The following is a 21,704-nucleotide window of genomic DNA, read 5'->3' on the forward strand; positions in this document are numbered from 1 at the left end:
GGGGATACACATTGAGAGATAGATATACACACACAAACAGAAAAACTGGAAACGAACTCTGTTTGATAACACAGACAGACAAAACTAGAAATTGCATTCTTATTTGCTGTTTTGATTTCACTGGTCTTGATCTGTTGTCCAACACTGATTCCTTCTAAATTCAACTGAGTCTGTTGGTTGTTTGTTGGTTTATTCTGAGACTTGGTCTAGCTGGGATCTTGATTCTACCCCAATTGTTTCATTTGTTGCTGCTGCTTTTACTCTGATTCCTGCTGCTGCTGATCTTCCCTGTTATTCTCCTCTTCTTCTTTGCATTTCAGCATTCCAGGTACACATTTCGAGTCCCATATTGATGTAACTGAAACAGTTCGAAAGCATGAAATGAAAAAGGTTGAAGAAGTTCAAGTATTTGTTGTGATATTCATGATACATTAACGGGTCTGTAAAAAATTGATTAGTTTATAATTCAATCGTATGAAAGTATGTACTGATACTCGACTGAGTTTAGCCATTTGTGTTTTAGTTCGGTAGTTGTTTGTTAGTACGGGGTATGTATACTCCGATCTTATACAATGCTGTTTCTGTTTCATTTAGTCTTTTTTTGGGTTCCGTTAGGCAGTACATAGGGTCACATTCAAAGTCCCATTAGTAACAATATCTAGTAGCTAAATCCTTTAATCTAGTCTAAATAAGTTTAGTTAAGTTCAACTCAAGAAATGTTCGGATTAAGTGTTATATTTCGTTAGCTCGTATGTGATTCCTTGTCAAATTAAAGCATTTTTCCATTAAAGTATAATGTTTTCTTAACTTTGTAGATAATTAATCATAAGAATCCGGATCAGGCCAAAGCATATAATTAAATTAGCATGCATCTCTTCTTCTAGTTTTAGGGACAAATGTATCAGAAATGTAGCCACTTTAGGATATCCTTTCTAAAATAGAGACGAGCCTCGCCGAATAAAAGTGCAAAAATTGCGGCGCCCTCGATAAATAATCATAATAAATATTTAGAATTCAGGCTAGGCCGTTTAGTGAATCTCATGGCCTTCTCAAAAAATAATAACGCGTTAGACTCTTTAGGCGCGGTTTAATTAAATCATATTCTTAAATTCGGGTGCACATTGATGTGACCCAAATCCAAATCTCAACGAAGTCAAAATGTGTTGACGACTACGGGTGCATTGATTGTGACGTGGTTCGAGACGCATTTTCACGACGTTGCAATTCTATAAAAATAAATGATAATAATAAAAGCGGTTTAAACTTAATAAAAGCACATAAGTCACAACATGTATTTAAATCAGATATTTAGCCATTATAACAATTTAAGCGACCGTGCTAGAACCACGGGATTCGAGGGTGCCTAACACCTTCCCTCGGGTCAACAGAATTCCTTACTTAGAATTTCTGGTTCGCAGACTTCATTTGGAAAAGTCGAAAATTTCCTCGATTTGGGATTCAAGATAAACCGGTGACTTGGGACACCAAAACCAAACCTTTCCCAAGTGGCGACTCTGAATTAAAACAATAATCCCATTTCGAATATTGTCACTTAAATTGGAAAAACTCCCCTCGCGCATCTTACCCTTCGGAAGCGGGCGCGCAAAAAGGAGGTGTGACAAAACATAGAAAGAAGAGTATGAGGGGCAGCATAATAAGAACTCAAATTCTCGTCATGACCAACATGTTAAGGCATCTTTCTCAATGACCATCCTCTCCCATTAGGTAATATGTAAAACAGAGAGCGGAGGTTTTCTCCAGTCATATCTCCAGTCTCAACTCCTAAATTTGTGTGCATTTATACAGAAAAGAGAAAAAGGAGATGAGTCCCCTCTCAAAGAACTCCTATTAATAAAAGAAAAAAAGAAAGATAAAGAGAGTTCTTATAGAACAAACTTTTTCCCCCCTCTCCCCACACTGATTCCACATGGGATAAACAGCTAATTTCACTTACCCTTAGTGAGACTCGAACCTACGACCTACTGGTTGGAGGTCAAAGAACCTACGACCTACTGGTTGGAGGTCAAAGAGGCTTACTATTAATCAAATCTCTATAATCACAGAGTAAACAATAAAAGTAGTCACTTCACCAGCTCCTTCATAATTAGATATCGGAAAGCAAAATTATGAGGAATCCACTCAATGTTCTTGCGAGAATTTTCCTGCTGAATCTTCTTAATGCTTCTTATAAGAGATTCAGGTAAACATTGCTGGATCATCTCCATCACACCAGCAGTACATAGACCACAATCCTTAGCAAAGGACTCCACAACTTTTGGCAAAACAACTTTATGATTCTTCTTCACCCCAAATGCTGCTCTAATATATTCTTCTTTTGCTGCTTCCAGCTCCTGAAACACTCTCTTAGGTGTATAGACTCTTACCTGACAATGGAGACGTTTTCACCGTGAGACAATACAATTGTTCATTAAATCCTGTTACCATTATCACATAATTCTTGATTTTACTTAAACCTTCGTGTTCCAAGGATTTGAGAGCGCTCAATTAGTGAAAATCACTAGGATGAAGAAGGGCATTTGTATGAAAACAGGAACTATTTTTCATGAACAGAAGATAGATGAATGTCAGCACATTCTAAATGCATGACAACAGGAACTATTTTTCATGTACAGAAGATAGATGAATGTCAGCACATTCTATTCGGTTATTGGATAGAAACTGATGTAAATTTCTAGCCTTTCAAAAAGAAACTACAGTCTGTAAAATGCCACGTAAATTCAGTTTTTATTGGATATAAGAAATAATGATCATCGCAAACATTAAGGAGAAAGGAAGATGATGGACAATACCGCAGGATCTGAATGATTGCCCGAGCAGAGTGCAAAGTGCAGAAGGGGTTCTGGATGTTCAATAGCATAGGCTTGTATTTCATCGCCTACCTTAAGCTTTCCTCTAGAAGAAAGCAACAAGCGAAGCCACTGCATCAAGATTAAGCTTTATCAGCTATACAAGTACCAACTTCGAGAAATCCATTATGGAGACATACACGGTGTTTAACCAAAAATAGGGATTTCGGTCAAAGCTTATTTTTAGAAGAACATAATCAAGTAGAAATAGGAACAATTGATGTAAATAATTACTGAATAGAAAGCAAAGTAAATCAGTATATTCCAATAGTATTTCGTGTCCTTAGAAATGTTCAGTCCTCATCTTTTATAGTTATTTCTAAGTAATACGTTTTTCTCCTTTCAGAATGGAGTCATTATGGACAATTAATGGCATTTAATGTAACGTTATAATTGGTATAACTGATTCAATACAGATTCCATAACGTTTTCCGTAATTAATGCCCATTAATCACCAATGATACGTATCTATACCCCTTTTGCTATTTAGGTTTATTCTTCTGATGCGTCTTCAGAATACCAAGAGGTCCGAGCACCTATCCCTTCTTGTTTTCTTGGATCTCTGCCCTTGCCTGCCAAAGCTCGTACCTCTTCAATTATTCTTCGCCAACTGTCATTCCTTTACCAGTCCACGTGTCATGACATGTCACCTCATAATTAATTCTATACATGAACTTAATTTTTCCCAATACAGTAATCTCACCTAGAGGTGGATTCAGGATTTATATTTTATGAGTTCAGCAAGATTTTGACAAGAAAAAACAAAAAGATCCTTAGATGCTTTTAGGAGAATCTTTTAAAAAGTTGGTTTGTGAACCAACACAATTACTTCTAGAGGTTTTGTGTAGTAGAGCACGTAGTTGCTGAATATGCAAGTTAAGCTAAAATGCATAATGTAACAAGAAACCAGCTTATGAGGTATACCTGTCCTGGTCTAGACATTCGACATCCCAGGATAGAGTTCTGTATCACATTGGCGCTGAATACATGACCGCCAACATTATAGGCAGCCTGGATTAAGCAAAAAGGTAAGACAAAATCTTACCAAACAACTCTTGACCAAAAAAATAAGTTTTTTGCACTAACCTTCAAGAGTAGAAAAACTCTCTTTCCATGTTTTTGTGGAACCCCATATGACAAAAATGCCTAGATAGAAATAGTTACAGAATATTGTCAGCTCAAAGTGGATGTGGAATTTACAGATTTCTAAAACCACAATGCTGACGTTTTAATCAAGAAGGATCATTACATGCATCACTAACGCGTTATGTATGTTAATCCAGAATGCAAGCTTCTCAGCATGACTCAACCTTTGCGGATCTATTACTTCTAGGCGAGAAACAATTGACCTGAAATGTACATCCTCAGTGAGCATTTTAAAACAAGAAATTGTTAAAGTACGTCCCATGACAGATGTCCTCACCTGAAATTTTGCAACAACGGTTCAATATCACCTAGTCTGTGTTTATCTCTATATATACATTGTACTTCAACCATTGTGCTATAAGGTCCACTGAACTCCTTCAAGCCTTCCACATGAAAAGGATTGTCCAACCGAACACTAAAAGACGAATCGTTCCTTAATCCTGGACTCCATATGTCACATTGATCCTTTGGAGAAAAGGCACTCATTGAGGACAAGGATGAGGTTGGTGACGAGAGACACGGATTTATTCGTGGAGGATCAGCAATTTTGCAATATATGGTGCACATGCACCTTACCATGTCCTCAGACAGCTTATTTGGTGCCTCTGGAACATGGTCAGAGATGCGCGTGCCAAGATGCTCTGCCAAACTGATTAAATTTGAACAAGAACTCTGTGCATACTGCAAAGAATTCATCACATAGAAACTCTCAGTCCTCCAACTTTCATTGTTCTATACAGGGAAAACCATCGCACACTAACATGATATATATGTAGATGATAAATAATAATTAATGCCTCCTTCCCTCAAAAAGGAGAAACTGCAATACAAATTTATCTCTTTTGCAACTTACCTCCATCATAGAAAAAGGTTGAGACTGACAAGCACGCAAAGCTTTCCCTGGTATTTCCTCTGATAGGGGAGCTCTATTTGACGGAGCTGAATGTTGAGTTAATGAGGAATGGCTTCGATGAACTCCAGGTTCTTTAACTTTGTCTTGTGTCGTGCTATTGGTTTCATTCCATGGATTTGATACTGATTGGCAATCAAATTGAGCATAAGAATTTTCCCTTCTCACCATCACATCAGATTCAGAAAATTCAAGGCACCTTCTTATTTGGGTACTTTGTGGTGATCTTAGTTTATCATCGTTTACGGGAGGAGACAAGGATGAGATTTGTTGATCAAATGCTTTACGGTATAATGAGAGAAGATAGTGTTCCAAATGCACTACTTCCAACTCTAGTACAGCAATTTCTCTAATCAGTTCTGTTGTTGGCTGGATTCAATTGAATAGAGTACTCTCAGCATATGACCGTTATAGAGGGTATTAAAAACAACATGAAAATAAAGAAAAGTTCCACTTTGACAAGAATAACCATGAGTGAAACAGTAATAAACATAGCTATGGCAAATTGACAATAGAGTATATGAGCCTTACACTTAGCTATGTTAACAAAGAGATGTGAGAGGTGTCAAATGCTCAATTACATTTTTCTCAAAATGGAAGTAATCAGAATTATGAGTCATATTATATTATGTGATACGATAGGAAGGAGCAGAAGGAGGTACCATAGACATTGAGGCGAGATGAGTGATGTTTTGTGAGAAAGATTTACATTCTAATGCTTTCTCTAGAGCACATGGAACTGCGCCTTGGTTCTGTAATCTTCTCTCGAGCTGCATTATCTGTAGAGACGTATTTTCAACTAACATAGATATTAATAATCTGTTGATAAACCACTAGAAACAATTTTATAATCTCAGTTTCCTTACCTCTTGCCTCAAAGAACTCTGGACTTCAGCCTTAGATGAATGTTTCTTCTTGCTCCCAGTACAGTCTTTCGTGTGAACCATTTCCTAGAGAAAAGAAACAGTATATCCTAAATTATTCAAAATTCTTGGTATTTCTAGGGGCATGTTCCTTGTTCTTTTGACACTGAGCAGTTTAACGTGATGTAAAAACCAACTTGAAAGCAAAGAAGGAAGATAAGGTACAAAGGAAGTCCCGCTCTTCCTTTCCTTTACCACCCATTTTTAACTTGTAACTTTGTAGTCACATTCTGGTATGAAAGCTAAAATATCAGAAGAGGAAGGACACATGGAAGCTTCCTTACCAACTTCAATTGATTAGATGCCTCTACTGAATGATCCACATTGTCATCAAATCCTCGTCTATATATATAGACGGGAAGCCGCAGCCGTGGAAATCAAATACTATACACATCACCCGGAAATCATAGAATGGAATGTCATACTAAATAACTTTTCCAGAGCGCACAATGGCTCCTACAGTGAACAAACTTCCTTCAAAGAACTAAAGCAGCAGGAAATTAAGATGATAAGGAAATGACAAGTACATATTCACATAAGCCCTTCTAATTCCCTTTTCCATACTTGTTAGAAAACCTTTCAAATAATGAAAAGGAACCAAGAAAATAACAACAATGTCAGCTTGCAAAGCGAATACATAGTAGTAACAAAGATTTGATTTTGGGACTGTTATTTGTACAAGAGTACTCCATTATCTACTACAGGCAACACATCAAATTAAAAGTTCTTTTAACTTAGAGAAACCCCAAATGAAAAGATAGAGAAACAGAGATTAAATATATACAATAACAAGTAGAACAAATCCAATGGCTACCTCTTAGAACGCTTGTGTTTAGAGTTGTTCCCTTGTATTGCAATAGGCCAATAGCTCCAAGTGATTAACGCCCTTTTGCACATTCTCTTCCAAGAATTAACTGACCATCTCTTTAAAACTTTACATGAACAGATGCTGAAGTTTGAACATTACGGAGCTTGCTAATACATAAAAATAGCCAAGAAAAAGCAGCCCTTTTGACGGTGAGTTAAAATAACTATTGTGCTATTTGCTAAAATCTGTAACATGCAGAGTCCCAATATAGCTTTTTGGCAGTAAAAGGGAAGGCGAGCGTAGCTTTTTCTACAAATAGCACATTAAATCTGCTACTACTACAGCTCTAAATGTCAAAGGGTGTCCAAAAGTAAAGATCTTTACTTGAACTGAAGGAAAGCTCTTTGAAGTGATGGTGGCAGAATGAAGAGCAAATTAAAACTACTAGTACTATATTTTAAGACAAACAGAAAGTTGTAAGCTTGAAAAGTTAGAGGTCTCCTGACACACTTAAAACAAATGTTCAGTGGATCCAACCACCTCATAAAACTATATTGTATATTTTTGCGTGTATATTTTCTACCCGCACAAGGCAGAGGAAGCTCCGTGTAAGCACTAGCCTTCTCGGACTTCACGTGTGGGAATATATTAGACTACAGAGGTGGATGTAGTGTGTAAGCAATGGGTTCAATTAAACCTATAACTTTCGATATGAACTCATAACATAAAAAAAATACCGTTTGGATTAGCTGATTGTAAATAGCTGATAAGCTTGAAGTGCAGAAACTGATTTTTTAAATAAGTATTTACGTGTTTGGATAGACGTGATGAAACTGATAACAACCAGTTGATGTGTTTGGTAGAAGAGTGCTCATAAGATGTTCTTTTATTAAAATGACTAAAATATCTTTAAAATCTTTACAAAAGATTATGAATTAAAAAGTTTATTTGTAAAGAAAAGGATAAACAACAAATATGGAATGAAGAGAAAGTTAGGAAATTTATTTTGGAAAAAATATTTTGTGAATTTAAAAATATTATTAAGGATAAATTAGTAAAAACCTTGGTCAAACTAAAAATGTTTATAAGTTAAAAGTCATAAGTTGGGGTGACCAACTTATGACTGACTTTAACTTATAAGCACTTTGGGTGTTTACCAAACGCCTAGATAAGCGAAAAGTTGTTTATAAGCCAGTTTGATCAACTTATAAGTTTAGTCAAACACCCTCATAATGGGTTCAATGCTAAAAATCTTAAAAGTCGAACCCACAATATTTAAATCCGGGATCCTTGGCTTGTTGTTTTTGTGTGTATATTTCCATTATTGATGTATGATTCCTGCCATATAACCATTATTTGCCTACTAAGTAAGTATAAGGGAAAATGCATAAGTACCCTCCTGACCTATAACCGAATTTTTAATTAAATATTTTATTTTTGCGAAGATCCTACTACCCCTCAACTATTTTTAAATGGAATTAGTATACTATGACAGAAGAGAGTGTATGCCACCCTCCTTGGGAGAGTGAGAAAGAGAGAGAATGCTGAAATTTTATTTTTATAGTATTTTTATAAAATATACTATTTTTTTCCACTTGTTTTTTTTTTTCTTTTCCTTTCCTTTCCTATAGTTTTGTTACTTATAGTTTGGCCGAAAATTAGTTCCGGCATTCTCCATATTTTCCGGTGAGATCGAATTGAAGATTTTATTCTTTTCTCTCCATATTTCACTACACTTTATAAATGATTACTGCTATTTTTAATCTCTTCTCTCACCTCTTATACACTTTTAATTGCAATTGCTTCTCACAAAAAGGACTGAAAAAATCTTGTCTCAAGATCAATTTTCGATTAAACCCATAAGAAGCCCGCAAAAGACTGAACAAGAAGAAGGGTTGAGTCCTATTTTTTTAATTAATCAAATTACGTAAAAGAAAGAATAAGGAAGAAGAATGTGGTTGTTGATTGTTGGTTGCCATAAAGTTTTATAGGAGCTCACCATTTTCGGTCTGCTTCTTCAACCAAAAAAAATTTGGCTACTTCACTTGTGGGTTGGGGATGGAAGAAGGTGGGATGTACGAAAAGGGAATTTTTAAAAATTATAAAAAAGTGAGTTGGGAAAAGAAGTAGATGAGGAAAAAAAATAATTTTAGTAGAAAATACATATGTCAGGCGTGTATTTCACCACTAAATATAGATGTAGTAGTAGCATTTCAGGGTGATACTAAATTATTTCCCAAAATGTTTTGAAATGCTATTATTTATGGTAAATATTACTTCATTAATTACGTATTTTATAAAAAAGGTACAAATTTCACTGTGACCAAATAAAAGTGAATGGAGTACAAAGTGTAATAGTGTAAGGCCAGAAACAGAAATGGGGAAACAGTGGTCCTAGTTATCTGTTTAAAGAAAAAATGTAAAATAAAAACTGAAACTTCTATTTTATCTTACTGTCCATTCTTATATGAAGTGATTCGGATGGGCATCTTCCAATGCGGTACACAAATGATAGTTAAAAAAGTGTTTGCCAATAAAGAAATATAATTTGTTGGAATAAATGAAGCATCATCAATTTTCAAATGAATCTGACAAACATGCTGTGGGTTCATGAATAAGTGAGCTGTTTTAGCTATATTCTTTAAATTGTGGATTACAAAAAACAACATGCCTATTATATTGCTTTTAATCTTTTACTTATTATATGCGCAAAAATCCAAGATACTGAGATCTTCTGAAATTTAATTTGGTTGTTTTTTTTGCACCATATCTGCTAAGATACCCATCTGTCTTTCTGATTATAATTTCAAAACATGATTATTAATTACGAAGCTTCTGCTTTCAAGAAAATCTCACTACTAAAATGGTCAAACAGATATTAAATAAAAGGCAATCTGACGTGGTTTCTAGTGTTGTAACTCTTCAAAAATGTTCGACTGCTACATTTCCTAGAAGGTCCAGAGACAGTTGCTGCAATTTAAAAGTTTCGAGAAATCAATCGCCAAATTCAACCTAAATGGTGGAATCAGACAAATTAGAAGTAACATCAATAGTAAGGTAACTTGATCCAAACCTAGTTACTAGCTAATTTACTTCAATTCCAAATGGAGGTCGCGCCTTAAATTCCCCCACGTGGTGTCAATTAGTAATAAACAGTGGATTGACGGTAAGAAAGGAGCGTTGGAGCAACGGTAAAGGTACCTTCGTGTGACCTAAAGTCACGGGTTCGAGTCGTGACATCAGCCGCTGATGGTTGCATTGGGGTGCGACATTCCCCGAACTCTGCGTGAACGTGAGATACTCCATGCACCGAGTTGCGATTTTTTAGTGGATTGGACTGCATTAGATTTAAAATTACTTTATTAAGAAGTATGTGTTGGGCTCAACCAATCCAAAGATACTCTTAACATGATGCAATATTTTCGCTTTAGGCCAAGCCTGCACGGTTTTTCCCAAAAGGTCTCACATCATTAAAAGATCTCTATACCTTATATGTAAGCTCCCAGTCTTTTCTACTACCAATGTGGGACTTTGTTCGCACGCCTAATAATCCTCCTCGAACAAAGTTCCACATCGCTCACTACCACGATTTACGGGTCCCCGTCGAACTAAGTTCTATGTGGCCCATTACCACGATCCACGGGTCAATTTCGGAGATTCACATTATGGCACCGAAGCCCGCAACTAGCTTCTTCTTGTGTCTATGCCACCCCTCACCATCACTTTGCCATCTCCATACTCGTCCCGCCAAACCTGGGCTCTGATACCAGTTGTTGGGCTCAACCAACTCAGATACTCTTAACATGGTGTGATATTGTCCGCTTTCGGCCAAGCTAGTACGGTTTTTTCCAAAAGGCCTCACATCATTAAGAGATCCATGCATCTTATACGTAGCCTCTCAATCTTTTCAGTTACTAATGTGGGACTTTGTTCGTACACCCAACAATATTCATTTTGACCATACCGATAAAAGATGCATTGCTTAGTTTTGACATTCAATTTCGATCTCTCATCTATAAGAACATGCACACAAGCTTTGCACCCACAAACACTCAAGTAATCATAAGAAACATCTTTGGCAAACCAAATTCTGTTTGGGACATCACCATCCAAAGCAATAACAGGAGATAAATTGATAACATAAGCAACAGTATTAAGTGCTTCCGCCCAAAATGTATTTGGAAATTTAGCCTCTGAAAGCAAGCATTTATCTCTCTCAACTAGAATTCTATTCATCCTCTCTGCCAAACCATTCAATTGAGGCATCTTGGGTGGAGTTTTCTAATGACGAATTTCTTGTTCTTTACAATAATTATCAAAGGGACCACAATATTCACCATTATTGTCAGTATGAACGCATTTTAATCGTTTCCACGTCTGTTCCTCAACTAAGGCCTGAAATTCCTTAAACACGCCAAGTGCTTGATCTTTGGGTTTCAAAGGATACACCCAGAGCTTGCGAGAATGATCATCAATGAAGGTTACAAAGTAAATTGTACCATCTTTTGACTTTACTTTAAAAGGACCACACAAATTAGAGTATACTAGCTCAAATAATTCGGGTTTTCTTGAAGGATGATAGCTATGAAAGGAAATCATTTTCTATTTTACAGCTAAACAATGGAGACACCTTTTCAGCTTTGCTTATTTCACTCCATGAAGAAAACGTTCTTAGCCAAACACGTAATCCCCCTCTCGCTCATAGGACTCAGTCTTTTGTGCCACAATTCTGATAAAGTGTCACTTTCCGCCAGGTAAATGGAGTCATTAAGAATAGATCCCCGTGTCATATATAAATGTGAAGCCTTGACTCCTCGAGCTACTACTAATGAGCCTTTGGTGAGCTTCCATTGTCCATTAAAGAGGATTATGGTAATCTCCATCATCTGACCTTCCTGCGGAGATCAAATTGAAAGGAAAGTATGCAGTATGTTTGACATTTTGAAGAACTAACGTTGAATCATTATTAGTTTTCAAACAAACTGTGCTGACACCAAACACCTTAACTTCATTGACATTGCCATCTTTAACACTCCAAAATCAATAGAAGTATAAGATGAGAAAAAGTTTTTTCTTGGTGTTACATGTGAGCCTGTGAGGTAGCTCCAGAATCTACTATCCAGCTCGTCTCATGGGATACTAAATTGATGTCGTTTCAATCATAAACAAAAAGAAGGTCATCTCGAAAAATAGCAGTAATGTTGTTCTTGTTATTTTTAACTTTATTTCCTTCTCTACTGTCTTGCTTCAACATGTGGCAGAACCTTTTGATATGTTCTTTCTTGCCACAATGGTTGCATATATAAAATTATGGTATTTGGACTTTGACTTACTTTTACTTTTACCTATATTCCTTGAACCTCTTGTTCTATCTCTCCCTTGATCTTTTGTAACCAAGATATCTGCTTGTGAGGATGAACCCTGAGATTTTCTCATTACTTCCTCGTTCAACACACTACTCTTGGCATATTCCATGGTCACCTTACCTCTAGGAGCTGAATTTGTCAAAGAAACACAAAGAGTTTCCCAAGAGTCTGGCAGAATATTAAGAAGCCAAAGTCATTGTATCTCATCATCAAAATTAACTCACATTCCAGACAGCTAATTAAGGGCACCCTGAAAATAATTTTATGATCAAGAATAGGATTGTCCTCCTTGTATTTAAAGGTTATCAATTGCTTTAGTAGGAACAACTTGTTGTTCCCAGTTTTTTAAGCGTAAAGAGTCTCTAGCTTTTCCCACAATGATCTCGTATGTGTCTCATTCACAATATGGTTGCTGTTACGACGCGGAATTCCCAGCCTCGAAACTATGATGGCACCTAACATCCACTTGCTAGGAAAGCGACGTTAATAAAGAAATTAACCAATGTTTTTTAGCGGTTAACTCAAAGTAATGACAATAGACGAGAAATAAACTCTAAATCTAACACAATGCGAATATAAACAACGGGGTACTAACTACTCCCAGAAATCCGGAGTCACGAGTGCACGAGCAACTAGAAGTCTACAAACATAGTCTGAAATAAATAAAATTGTTCGAAAGAGATAAACAATAAAAGTAGGAAATGGAAGGGAACTTCAAGGTCTGCGGATGCCAGCAAATCTACCTCAAGTCTCCGAAAGTGAATGTGATCCTAGCTGACGCACCTCAAGAACTGCTAGGACCAATATCAATATCTGTACAAGAAGTGCAGAAGTGTAGTATTAGTACAACCGACCCAATATACTGTGTAAGTGTCGAGTCTAACCTCGACAAGGTAGTGAAGAGGCTATGACAAGACACCTACGTAAAATATCTTGTACAAATATATATGAAGCAACAAGATAACAAGTAGAAAGATAGGATATTAACTGGAGGAGACATGCGAAATGGGGAAAAATAAAATTTAAACGGCAAGTACGAAATAGCATATTCCAAATTAAACAACAATATAACCAAGTAAATCACCAAAATCAAATAAAGCAATGATATGAAAAATGGCACGGCATCACCCTTTGTACTTTTACTCTCGTCCTCACCATGTAATATCATGAATATAATGACACAACATCAACTTTCGTGCTTTTACTCACGGGCACGACATCATCCTTTGTGATTTTACTCTCAAATCTCTCAATATATGACAATGAATACAAATAAGGCACGGCAACACCCTTCGTGCTTTTCTCTCTTCCTCGCCAAGCAACAATACTTATTCGAATAATAAAAACAAGGCGAGAAATAATTTCACTTCAAATATGGTGCCATGGTATCAAACTTCAACTTTTAAAATATTCAACATCCTTAAAATAAACAAGAAATACGAAACAAATAATTAAAAGAAGTAATAATCTAACCTAAGCATGGATAACATTATTAATGAAATAATATAATACAAAGAACTAATTTCTACCCGCATACTTTAACTCAATGGCAACACATAGGTATTCGTCACCTCACATATATGTTGCCCCATATAAAAAATGTAGCAAATAGACCAACAAGTCCTAATCCTTCAAGTCAAGATTAACCACGACACTTCCGGCTCCGCAGTCAAAGAAATCAGTCAACCACAGATTTGACTTTTGAACAAGCCTCCAAACCAACGAAATCTAGCAAATTATCGATTAAACAGTTAGAAATAAGCTTTAGAAACTACTCATCAATGAAAACAGTTCAATTTTGATCATTTTTTAAAAAACTCAACAAAAACCACGGGCCCGCTTGGTCAAAATCCGAAGTTCGGACCAAAATTCGATTACCCATTCACCCGCGGGACCGATTATGTAATTTGTTTCAAAATACGACTTCAATTTGAGGTTTAAATCTCAATTTTAAAATACTTCCAAATTTCTACCCAAAACTAATTGCTACCATGAAAATTCTAGATTTGATGTTGAAAACACATGAAAAGTAATGGGTAATTGAAAAGAAATAGATTAAAGTTGCTTACCAATGATTTAGGAAAGAAAGTACTCCTAAAATTGCCTCTAGAATATTTAGGAATGAATAAATGGTGTAAAATGAGCTAAGTCCCAATATTTCCCTCTTTTAACCAGCTGCAGGTGTCACATTTGCGAACATTTATTCGCAAATGCGAGACAAAGGTTGAAAATGTGAACCCTATCTGAGAAGCCCAAATGTTGCATATGCGACATTTAGATCTCAAATACGCAAAGTCTACCTTCGCAAATGCGAAGCCAACTCAAGTGGCCTTTGATCGCAAATGCGACCACTTCCTTTGCAAAAGCGAAAGGCCACAGTTCGCAAAAGCAAACAATATCCTCGTTAATGCGAGATTCACCCAGCCTATCCCCTGCTCACAAAAACGAGGCTCGTAATTGCGAGCCATACCTTGCAAATGCGATATCTGCACTAAACACCAGAAAAGAGCAATTCAAATCATGCAAACTGATCCGAAAAATGTTTGAAACTCTCTTGAGCTCCACAGGATCCAAACCAAATATGCATACAAGTATAATAATATCATACGAATTCACTCGCATGGTCAAAATACCAAAATAACACCTAGAACTGCGAATCGGATATCAAAATGCATTAAATTTTCAAAGAGGCTCAAGATATTCCAAATTCACAACCGAGTGTCTAAATCCTACCAAATCAACTCCGTTTTGCACCAAATTTTACAGACAAGTTTTAAATAATAAAATGAACTTATACCAAGTTTCAGAACCAGAATCAGAACCTGATAGCAATAAAGTCAAACTACTATCAAACCTGAGAATTCTTTAAACCTTCTAATTACTAGTTCTCAATAAATCAAGTCAAATCAGGTTAGGAACTTCCGAATTCAATTTTTGTCATACGCCCAAGTCTAAAATACTATAAGGACCCGCCAAGATTGTCAAAATACCGATTCAGAGTCTTTTACACAAAATATTGACCGTAGTCAACTCAAGTCATTTTTAAAGCTAAAACTCATGTTTTCTTCATTTTTTCACATAAATTCTTTTCGAAAAAGACGCTGACTATTCACACAAATAGAGAAATAATAAACGAGGCTAATCGAGTCTCAAATTACATAAATAAGGGCTAAAACTCAAAATGACATATCAAGTCATCACATTCTCCACGTTTAAAACAGATGTTCGTCCTTGAACCGACATAGAAAGGTACTGGTACCGATGAAAAGGTGGGGGTATCTACTCTGCATATCGGATTCGGACTCCCACATAGCTTCCTCGATCAGTTGACCTCTCCACTACTCTCTAACAGAAGGACAACTCTTAGGCCTCAACTTCCGGGCATACCGTGCTAGAATGGCCACCGACTCCTCCTCGTAAGTCAAATCCTTGTCCAATTAGACTGAATTGAAATCTAATATATGGGACGGATCACTATGATACTTTCGGAGTATGGAAACATGGAACACCGAGTGAACTGCTGATAAGCTAGGTGGCAATGCAAGCTGTAGGCCGCCTCACCAATGCTCTCAGGGATCTCAAAGGGTCTGATATACCTAGAGCTCAACTTGCCCTTCTTCCCGAACCTCATCACACTCTTCATGGGTGAAACCTGGAGCAAAACCCTCTCTCACCATGAATGCAACAACACGAACTCTTCGATTGGCATAAGTCTTCTGCCCAAACAGTGTTGTACGAAGCCGATCCTAAACCATCTTGGCCTTTTCCAAGGCATCCTAAACAAAATCAGTACCCAACAATCGAGCTTCCCCCGAATCAAACCAACCAACTGGAGAATGACACCTCCTCCCATATAAGGATTCATAATGAGCCATCTGAATACTCGATTGATAGCTATTGTTGTAGGAAAACTCCACAAGCGGCAAGAATTGATCCCAAGAACCCCCCGAAATCCATAATATAGGCACAAAACATATCCTCCAATATCTGAATGGTGCACTCAGACTAACCATCCATTTAAGGGTGAAATGTTATCCTCAACTGAACCCGTGTACCTAACTCACGCTGTACGGACCACTAGAAATGCGATGTGAATTGTGTGCCCCAATTAGAAATAAAGGACACCGGCACATCGTGAAGATAAATAATCTTGCGGATATAGATATCAGCCAGCCGCTCTGAGGAATAGGTAGTTGCCACCGAAAGGAAATGCGCCGAGTTGATCAACCTATCCACAATGACCCATACTACGTCAAATTTCTTCAAAGTCCATGGGAGCCCAACAACAAAATCCATTGTAATACGCTCCCACTTCCACTCGGGAATCTCAAGTCTCTGAAGCAAACCGCTAGGTCTCTTGTGCTCGTACTTCACCTACTGGTAATTCAAACACCGAGCCATATACTCAACTATATCTTTCTTCATTTTTCTCTACCAATAATGTTGCCTTATATCCTGAAACACCTTGGTGGCACCTGGATGAATGAAATACGCGAACTGTGGGCCTCCTTAATAATTAACTCACGAAGCCCATCCACACTAGGCACACAAATTTGACCCTACATCCGCAACACCACATCATCTCTAATAGAAACCATCTTGGCATCACTGTGTTGTACCATGTACTTAAGGACAAGAAAATAGGGATCGTCATACTAATGCTCTATGATGCGTTCATACAAAGAAGATCGATAAACCGTGCAAGCAAGAATCTAACTAGGCTCCGAATCATCTAACCTCATGAATTGGTTGGCCAAGGCCTGGATATCTGATGCTAGTGGTCTCTCACCAACTGGAATTTACGCAAGGCTACCCATACTCACAGCCTTTCTACTCAAGGCATCGGCCACCACATTGGCTTTCCTAGGATGATACAAAATAGTAATATCATAGTCTTTCAACAGCTCTAACTACCCTCGTTTCCTCAAATTGAGATCCTTTTGCTTAAACAAGTATTGTAGACTTCGATGATCTACGAATACCTCGCATGACACATCGTAGAGGTAATGCCTCCAAATCTTCAATGCATGAACAATTACTGAACCATCCACTACCGAGACGTATATGCACTAACCCTGCCATCTAGTATCAATATTGCACTAAACCCAATACGTGATGCATTACAATACACAGTGTAAGATCATGAACCTATAGGCAAAACCAACACTAGGGATGTAGTCAAAGCAGTCTTGAGCTTCTGAAAGCTCAACTCACACTCATCGGACCACCTGAATGGGGCACCCTTATGGGTCAATCTAGTCAATAGGGCTGCAATAGATGAAAACTATCATGACCCCGGTTCACCCTCCATGAACCATCGTGACGACACCTAGTCTCTACCACTAGGTAAGCCTAAATTGCGGAAGATAAACCAAATTTCAGAAATTAAACGATTTTAAAACAAAATTAGAGTAATAAAACAGTGTTTAAAAGTGTCGCACGGTATACACAATATTTACCTCTCAAATCCAATATATATCTCTCCCAAAACCCGAAAACCCATGAATTACAAGCTAAGGGTATTACATAGTGCTCTAACTCCAGAATATTCTAAAACAAGTAAATACAGAAGGGCTATAACTATAAGAGAGAATAGAGAGAGACTCATCGGTCTGCGGACATGGCAGATATACCTCGAAGTCTCTGAAGGGTCGCCTCGCCTCAAGGATGGTAAGTCTGAGTCAAGGTATCTGGATCTGCACATGAAAAACATACGTAGAAGGGGCATGAGTACACCACAGGCTGGCTAAGGCCTGAACATCCATCGCCATAGGCCTCTCTGATGCTGGTAAATAAGCCAAACTCCCCAAACTCTCTGCCCGGCGACTCAAATCATAGGCCACCACATTGGCCTTTCCAGGGTGATACAAAATAGTGATATCATAGTCCTTCAGCAACTCTAACCACCTCCTCTGGTGCAAATGTAGATCCTTTTGCTTGAACAGGTGCTGCAAGCTCCGATGATCAGTATAAATCTCACAAAGGAACCCCATACAAGTAATGGCGCCAGATCTTCAGGGCGTGAACAATGGCAGCTAACTCAAGGTCGTGGACTGGATAATGTTTCTCATGTACCCTCAACTGTCTGGATGCGTAGGCAATCATCCTACCATCCTGCATCAACACTATTCCAAGGTCAATCCTCGAGGCATCACAATAAACCCTATAAGACCCCGAACCTATAGGCAGTATCAAAATTGGGGTTGTATTCAAAGCTATCTTGAGCTTCTGAAAGCTCACCTCACACTCCTCCGTCCACTGGAATGGATCACCTTAATTGGTCAACCTGGTCATGGGGGCTGCAATCAATGAAAACCCCTCCACAAAATGATGGTAGTAACCCGCCAAGCCAAGAAAACTGCGGATCTTGGTAGCTGAGGATGGTCTGGGCCAACTCTGCACGACCTCTATCTTCTTCGAATCCACCTGAATACCCTCACTCGATACCACGTGGCCTAAGAATGCCACTAAATCCAACCAAAACTCATATTTCGAGAACTTAGCATATAACTTCTTATCTCTCATAGTCTGAAGCACAGTCCTTAAGTGTTGCTCATGATCTTCCCAACTCCGGGAATACACCAGAATATCGTCAATAAAGACAATGATGAATGAGTCAAGATACGGCCGGAACACATTGTGCATCAAATGCATAAAGGCTGCTGGGGCATTGTTCAGCCCAAATAACATAACAAGGAACTTGTAATGACACCGAGTCCTGAAAGCAGTCTTCGAGATATCTGGCTCCCGAATCTTCAATTGATGGTAACCTAAGCACAAATCAATCTTAGAAAACACCTATGCGCCCTGAAGTTGGTCAAACAGATCATCAATACGAGGCAAAGGATAACGGTTCTTCACTGTAACCTTGTTCAACTAGTGATAATCAATACACATACGCATAGAACCATCCTTTTTCTTCACAAACAAGACAGGAACACCCCAAGGTGATACACTGGGCCGAATAAAACCTTTATCAAGCAATTCCTGCAACTGATCCTTTAACTCCTTCAACTCAGGAGGAGCCATACGATACAAAGGAATAGAAATGGACTGAGTTCCCGGCAACAGATCAATGCCAAAATCAATATCTCTATCAGGCGGCAAGCCCGAAAGATTAGCTGGAAACACATCGGGAAAATCCCGTACTATTGGAACTGAATCAACTAAAGGGGTATCAGTACTGAAATCTCTCACATAACTAAATACGCGTCACACCCCTTCTCAACCATATGCTAAGCTTTAAGAAAAGAAATAACTCTACTGGGAGTGTGGTCTAAAGTACCCCTCCACTCAACATGTGGTATACTTGGTATAACGAGCGTCACTATTTTGGCGTGACAATCAAGAATAGCATAATGGGGCGACAACCAGTCCATGCCCAAGATAATGTCAAAATCTATCATGCTGAGCAACAATAGATCGGCTCTGGTCTCAAAACCACTAAAAGCAACCAAACACGACCGATAAATGCGGTCCACAATAAGAGAATCTCCCACAAGAGTAGAAACATAAACATGGGAACTTAAAGAATCTTGAGATACACCCAAATGCGGAGCAAAATAAGAAGACACATAAGAATAAGTAAAGCCTGGATCTAATAGAATCGATGCATCTTAGTGACAAACCAGTATAATTGATGATAGAGTCAGAGGCAACAGCCTCGGTACAGGCAGGAAAGGCATAGTATCAGGCCTGGTCTCCCCCTCTAGGGTGACCTCTACCTCCCCAACCTCCACCTCTAGCTGGCTGAGCAGGTGGGGTAGTAACTGAAGCTGTAACTATAGCCTGAGAACTCTACGGGGCACGCTGTGGCAGAGAAGTCTGTGGAGGTGCACTCCTCCCAAGTCTAGGGCAATCCCTCACCACATGGCATGTGTCACCACACTCAAAACAAACTTTGGGAGGACATTGTGGTTGTGACTAGCTCGGGCCAGGTCTACTGGACTGACCTCTGAAAGCACCCCGCTCAGGAGGCACGCTAGATACTAGAGGTGCATAATAAGGCTCTTAAGGTCTAGGAGGAGCTAGAATACCACTGGATGCTGGAAGAGCTGAATGAACATGGCGACTCATATAACCCCTACCATGACGACCTACTATTGGGGAACGGGCACTAGAGAAATGGCCCGACTCTCGAGACCTCTTGGCCTCCCTCTCCTCTCTCTCCCTAGCATATATACCCTCAATCCTCCTAGCAATGCTCACCACCTGCAGATAAGAAATATCTATCTCCAACTCACAAGCCATGCTAGACCTGATGTTGGGAATAAGGCCCGCAATAAACCAGCGAACCCTATCGTGAATAGTAGAAACCAAGGCTGGTGCATGCCTAGCCAAACTAGTGTAACGGACAGCATACTCAGAGACAATCATAGCACCCTAGCGCAAATGCTTATACTCTACATGCCATGTATCCCTGAGGCTCTGAGGAACATACTCTCTTAGGAACAAATCTAAAAACTGAGTCCAAGTCGGTGAAGCAGCCTCATCCGGACTGTCTAACTCATAGGTGCGCCACCACTCATAGGCGGATCCTCGAAGCTGGAAGGTACTGAAAGAAATCCCGCTTGATCCTGATATACCCATGGTACGGAGAATGCGGTAACACTCATATAGAAATCCTAGAGCATCCTCCGATGCTAGGCCACTGAATACAGGAGGCTTGTACTTCTTGAACCTCTCAAGCCTCAACTACTCATCCTCGGAAGCCGCTGCACTGTCCTCGGACCGATCTCGGACTGCAGGCTGTACAAGAATAATCTTAGGGACCTGCTCACCATGCACTCGCTACTCAGGAGTGCGGGTGACGGGAGTCTGTGCTCCTCCCCCGGTCTGAGACGTAGCTGCAGCAAGGGGAAGCAACCCTGCCCAAGCCAAAGTGGTGTACATGCTCATGAACTGTGCCAGAGTCTCCTGAAGATTTTGAAGAGTGGTAGTAGTAGGCGTATCAGGTGCCTGGACTCCGGCTGGAACTGCTGGTGGTACCTTTGCGATAGCTCGCGTAGGTGCTCTGGCTGTACCATGTGCGCGTCCTTGGCCTCTACCCCAGCCCCGGCCTCTGACGACTACAGTAGGGGGCACGGGTGCCTGATCATCTCAGGTAGCACGCGTCCTCACCATCTATGAGAGAATAGAAGACAAAAGTTTAGAATTGTGATGTCAAAATATTGCACGACAAGGAAATCAAATGAAGTACAAATTTTCCTAACAGTTACATAGCCTCTCGTAGATAAGTACAAACGTCTCCGTACCGATCAACGAGACTCTAATAAATCGGCTTGTGATCCATGAATCCTATGAACCTAGAGCTCTGATACAAACTTGTCACGACCCCGTCTCGTCCTCCGTGAACCATCGTGACGACACCTAGTCTCTACGACTAGGTAAGCCTAAATTACGGAAGATAAACCAAATTGCAGAAATTAAACGATTTTAAAACAGAATTAGACTAATAAAATAGTGTTTAAAAGCGCCGCTCGGCATACACAATATTTAACTCTCAAATCCAATATATATCTCTCCCAAAACCTAGAAACCCATGAATCACAAGCTAATGGTATTACATAGTGCTCTAACTCCATAATAGTCTAAAACAAGTAAGTATTGAAGGGCTGTAACTACAAGAGAGAATAAAGAGAGACTCTTCGGTCTGCGGATGCTGCAGATATACCTCAAAGTCTC

The 21,704-nt window shown here is 38.9% G+C and overlaps 1 protein-coding gene across 3 annotated transcripts; it reads right to left on the reverse strand.

Annotated features, from left to right (window-relative positions):
• Window positions 1-1,695: 1,695 nt before the first annotated feature.
• LOC107826415 (uncharacterized) lies at window positions 1,696-7,199 on the reverse strand. 3 transcript variants are annotated; one of them, XM_016653390.2, is made up of 10 exons: window positions 6,661-7,199; window positions 5,790-5,873; window positions 5,586-5,702; window positions 4,867-5,292; window positions 4,291-4,694; window positions 4,117-4,216; window positions 3,954-4,013; window positions 3,792-3,878; window positions 2,811-2,939; window positions 1,696-2,384 (listed from the first exon to the last, which is right to left on the reverse strand). In XM_016653390.2, the coding sequence occupies exons 2-10, from the start codon at window positions 5,868-5,870 to the stop codon at window positions 2,082-2,084; spliced, it is 1,707 nt and encodes a 568-aa protein (XP_016508876.1). In that variant the 5' UTR covers window positions 5,871-5,873; window positions 6,661-7,199; the 3' UTR covers window positions 1,696-2,081. The 3 variants fall into 3 exon arrangements, with proteins under 3 accessions (XP_016508876.1, XP_016508877.1, XP_075105683.1); XM_016653391.2 differs by lacking the exon at window positions 6,661-7,199 and adding an exon at window positions 6,131-6,264; XM_075249582.1 differs by lacking the exon at window positions 6,661-7,199 and having other exon boundaries at window positions 5,790-5,980.
• Window positions 7,200-21,704: the final 14,505 nt, after the last annotated feature.

Source organism: Nicotiana tabacum, chromosome 3, assembly GCF_000715075.1.
Source record: "Nicotiana tabacum cultivar K326 chromosome 3, ASM71507v2, whole genome shotgun sequence".
NCBI classification, from domain to species: Eukaryota; Viridiplantae; Streptophyta; class Magnoliopsida; order Solanales; family Solanaceae; genus Nicotiana; species Nicotiana tabacum.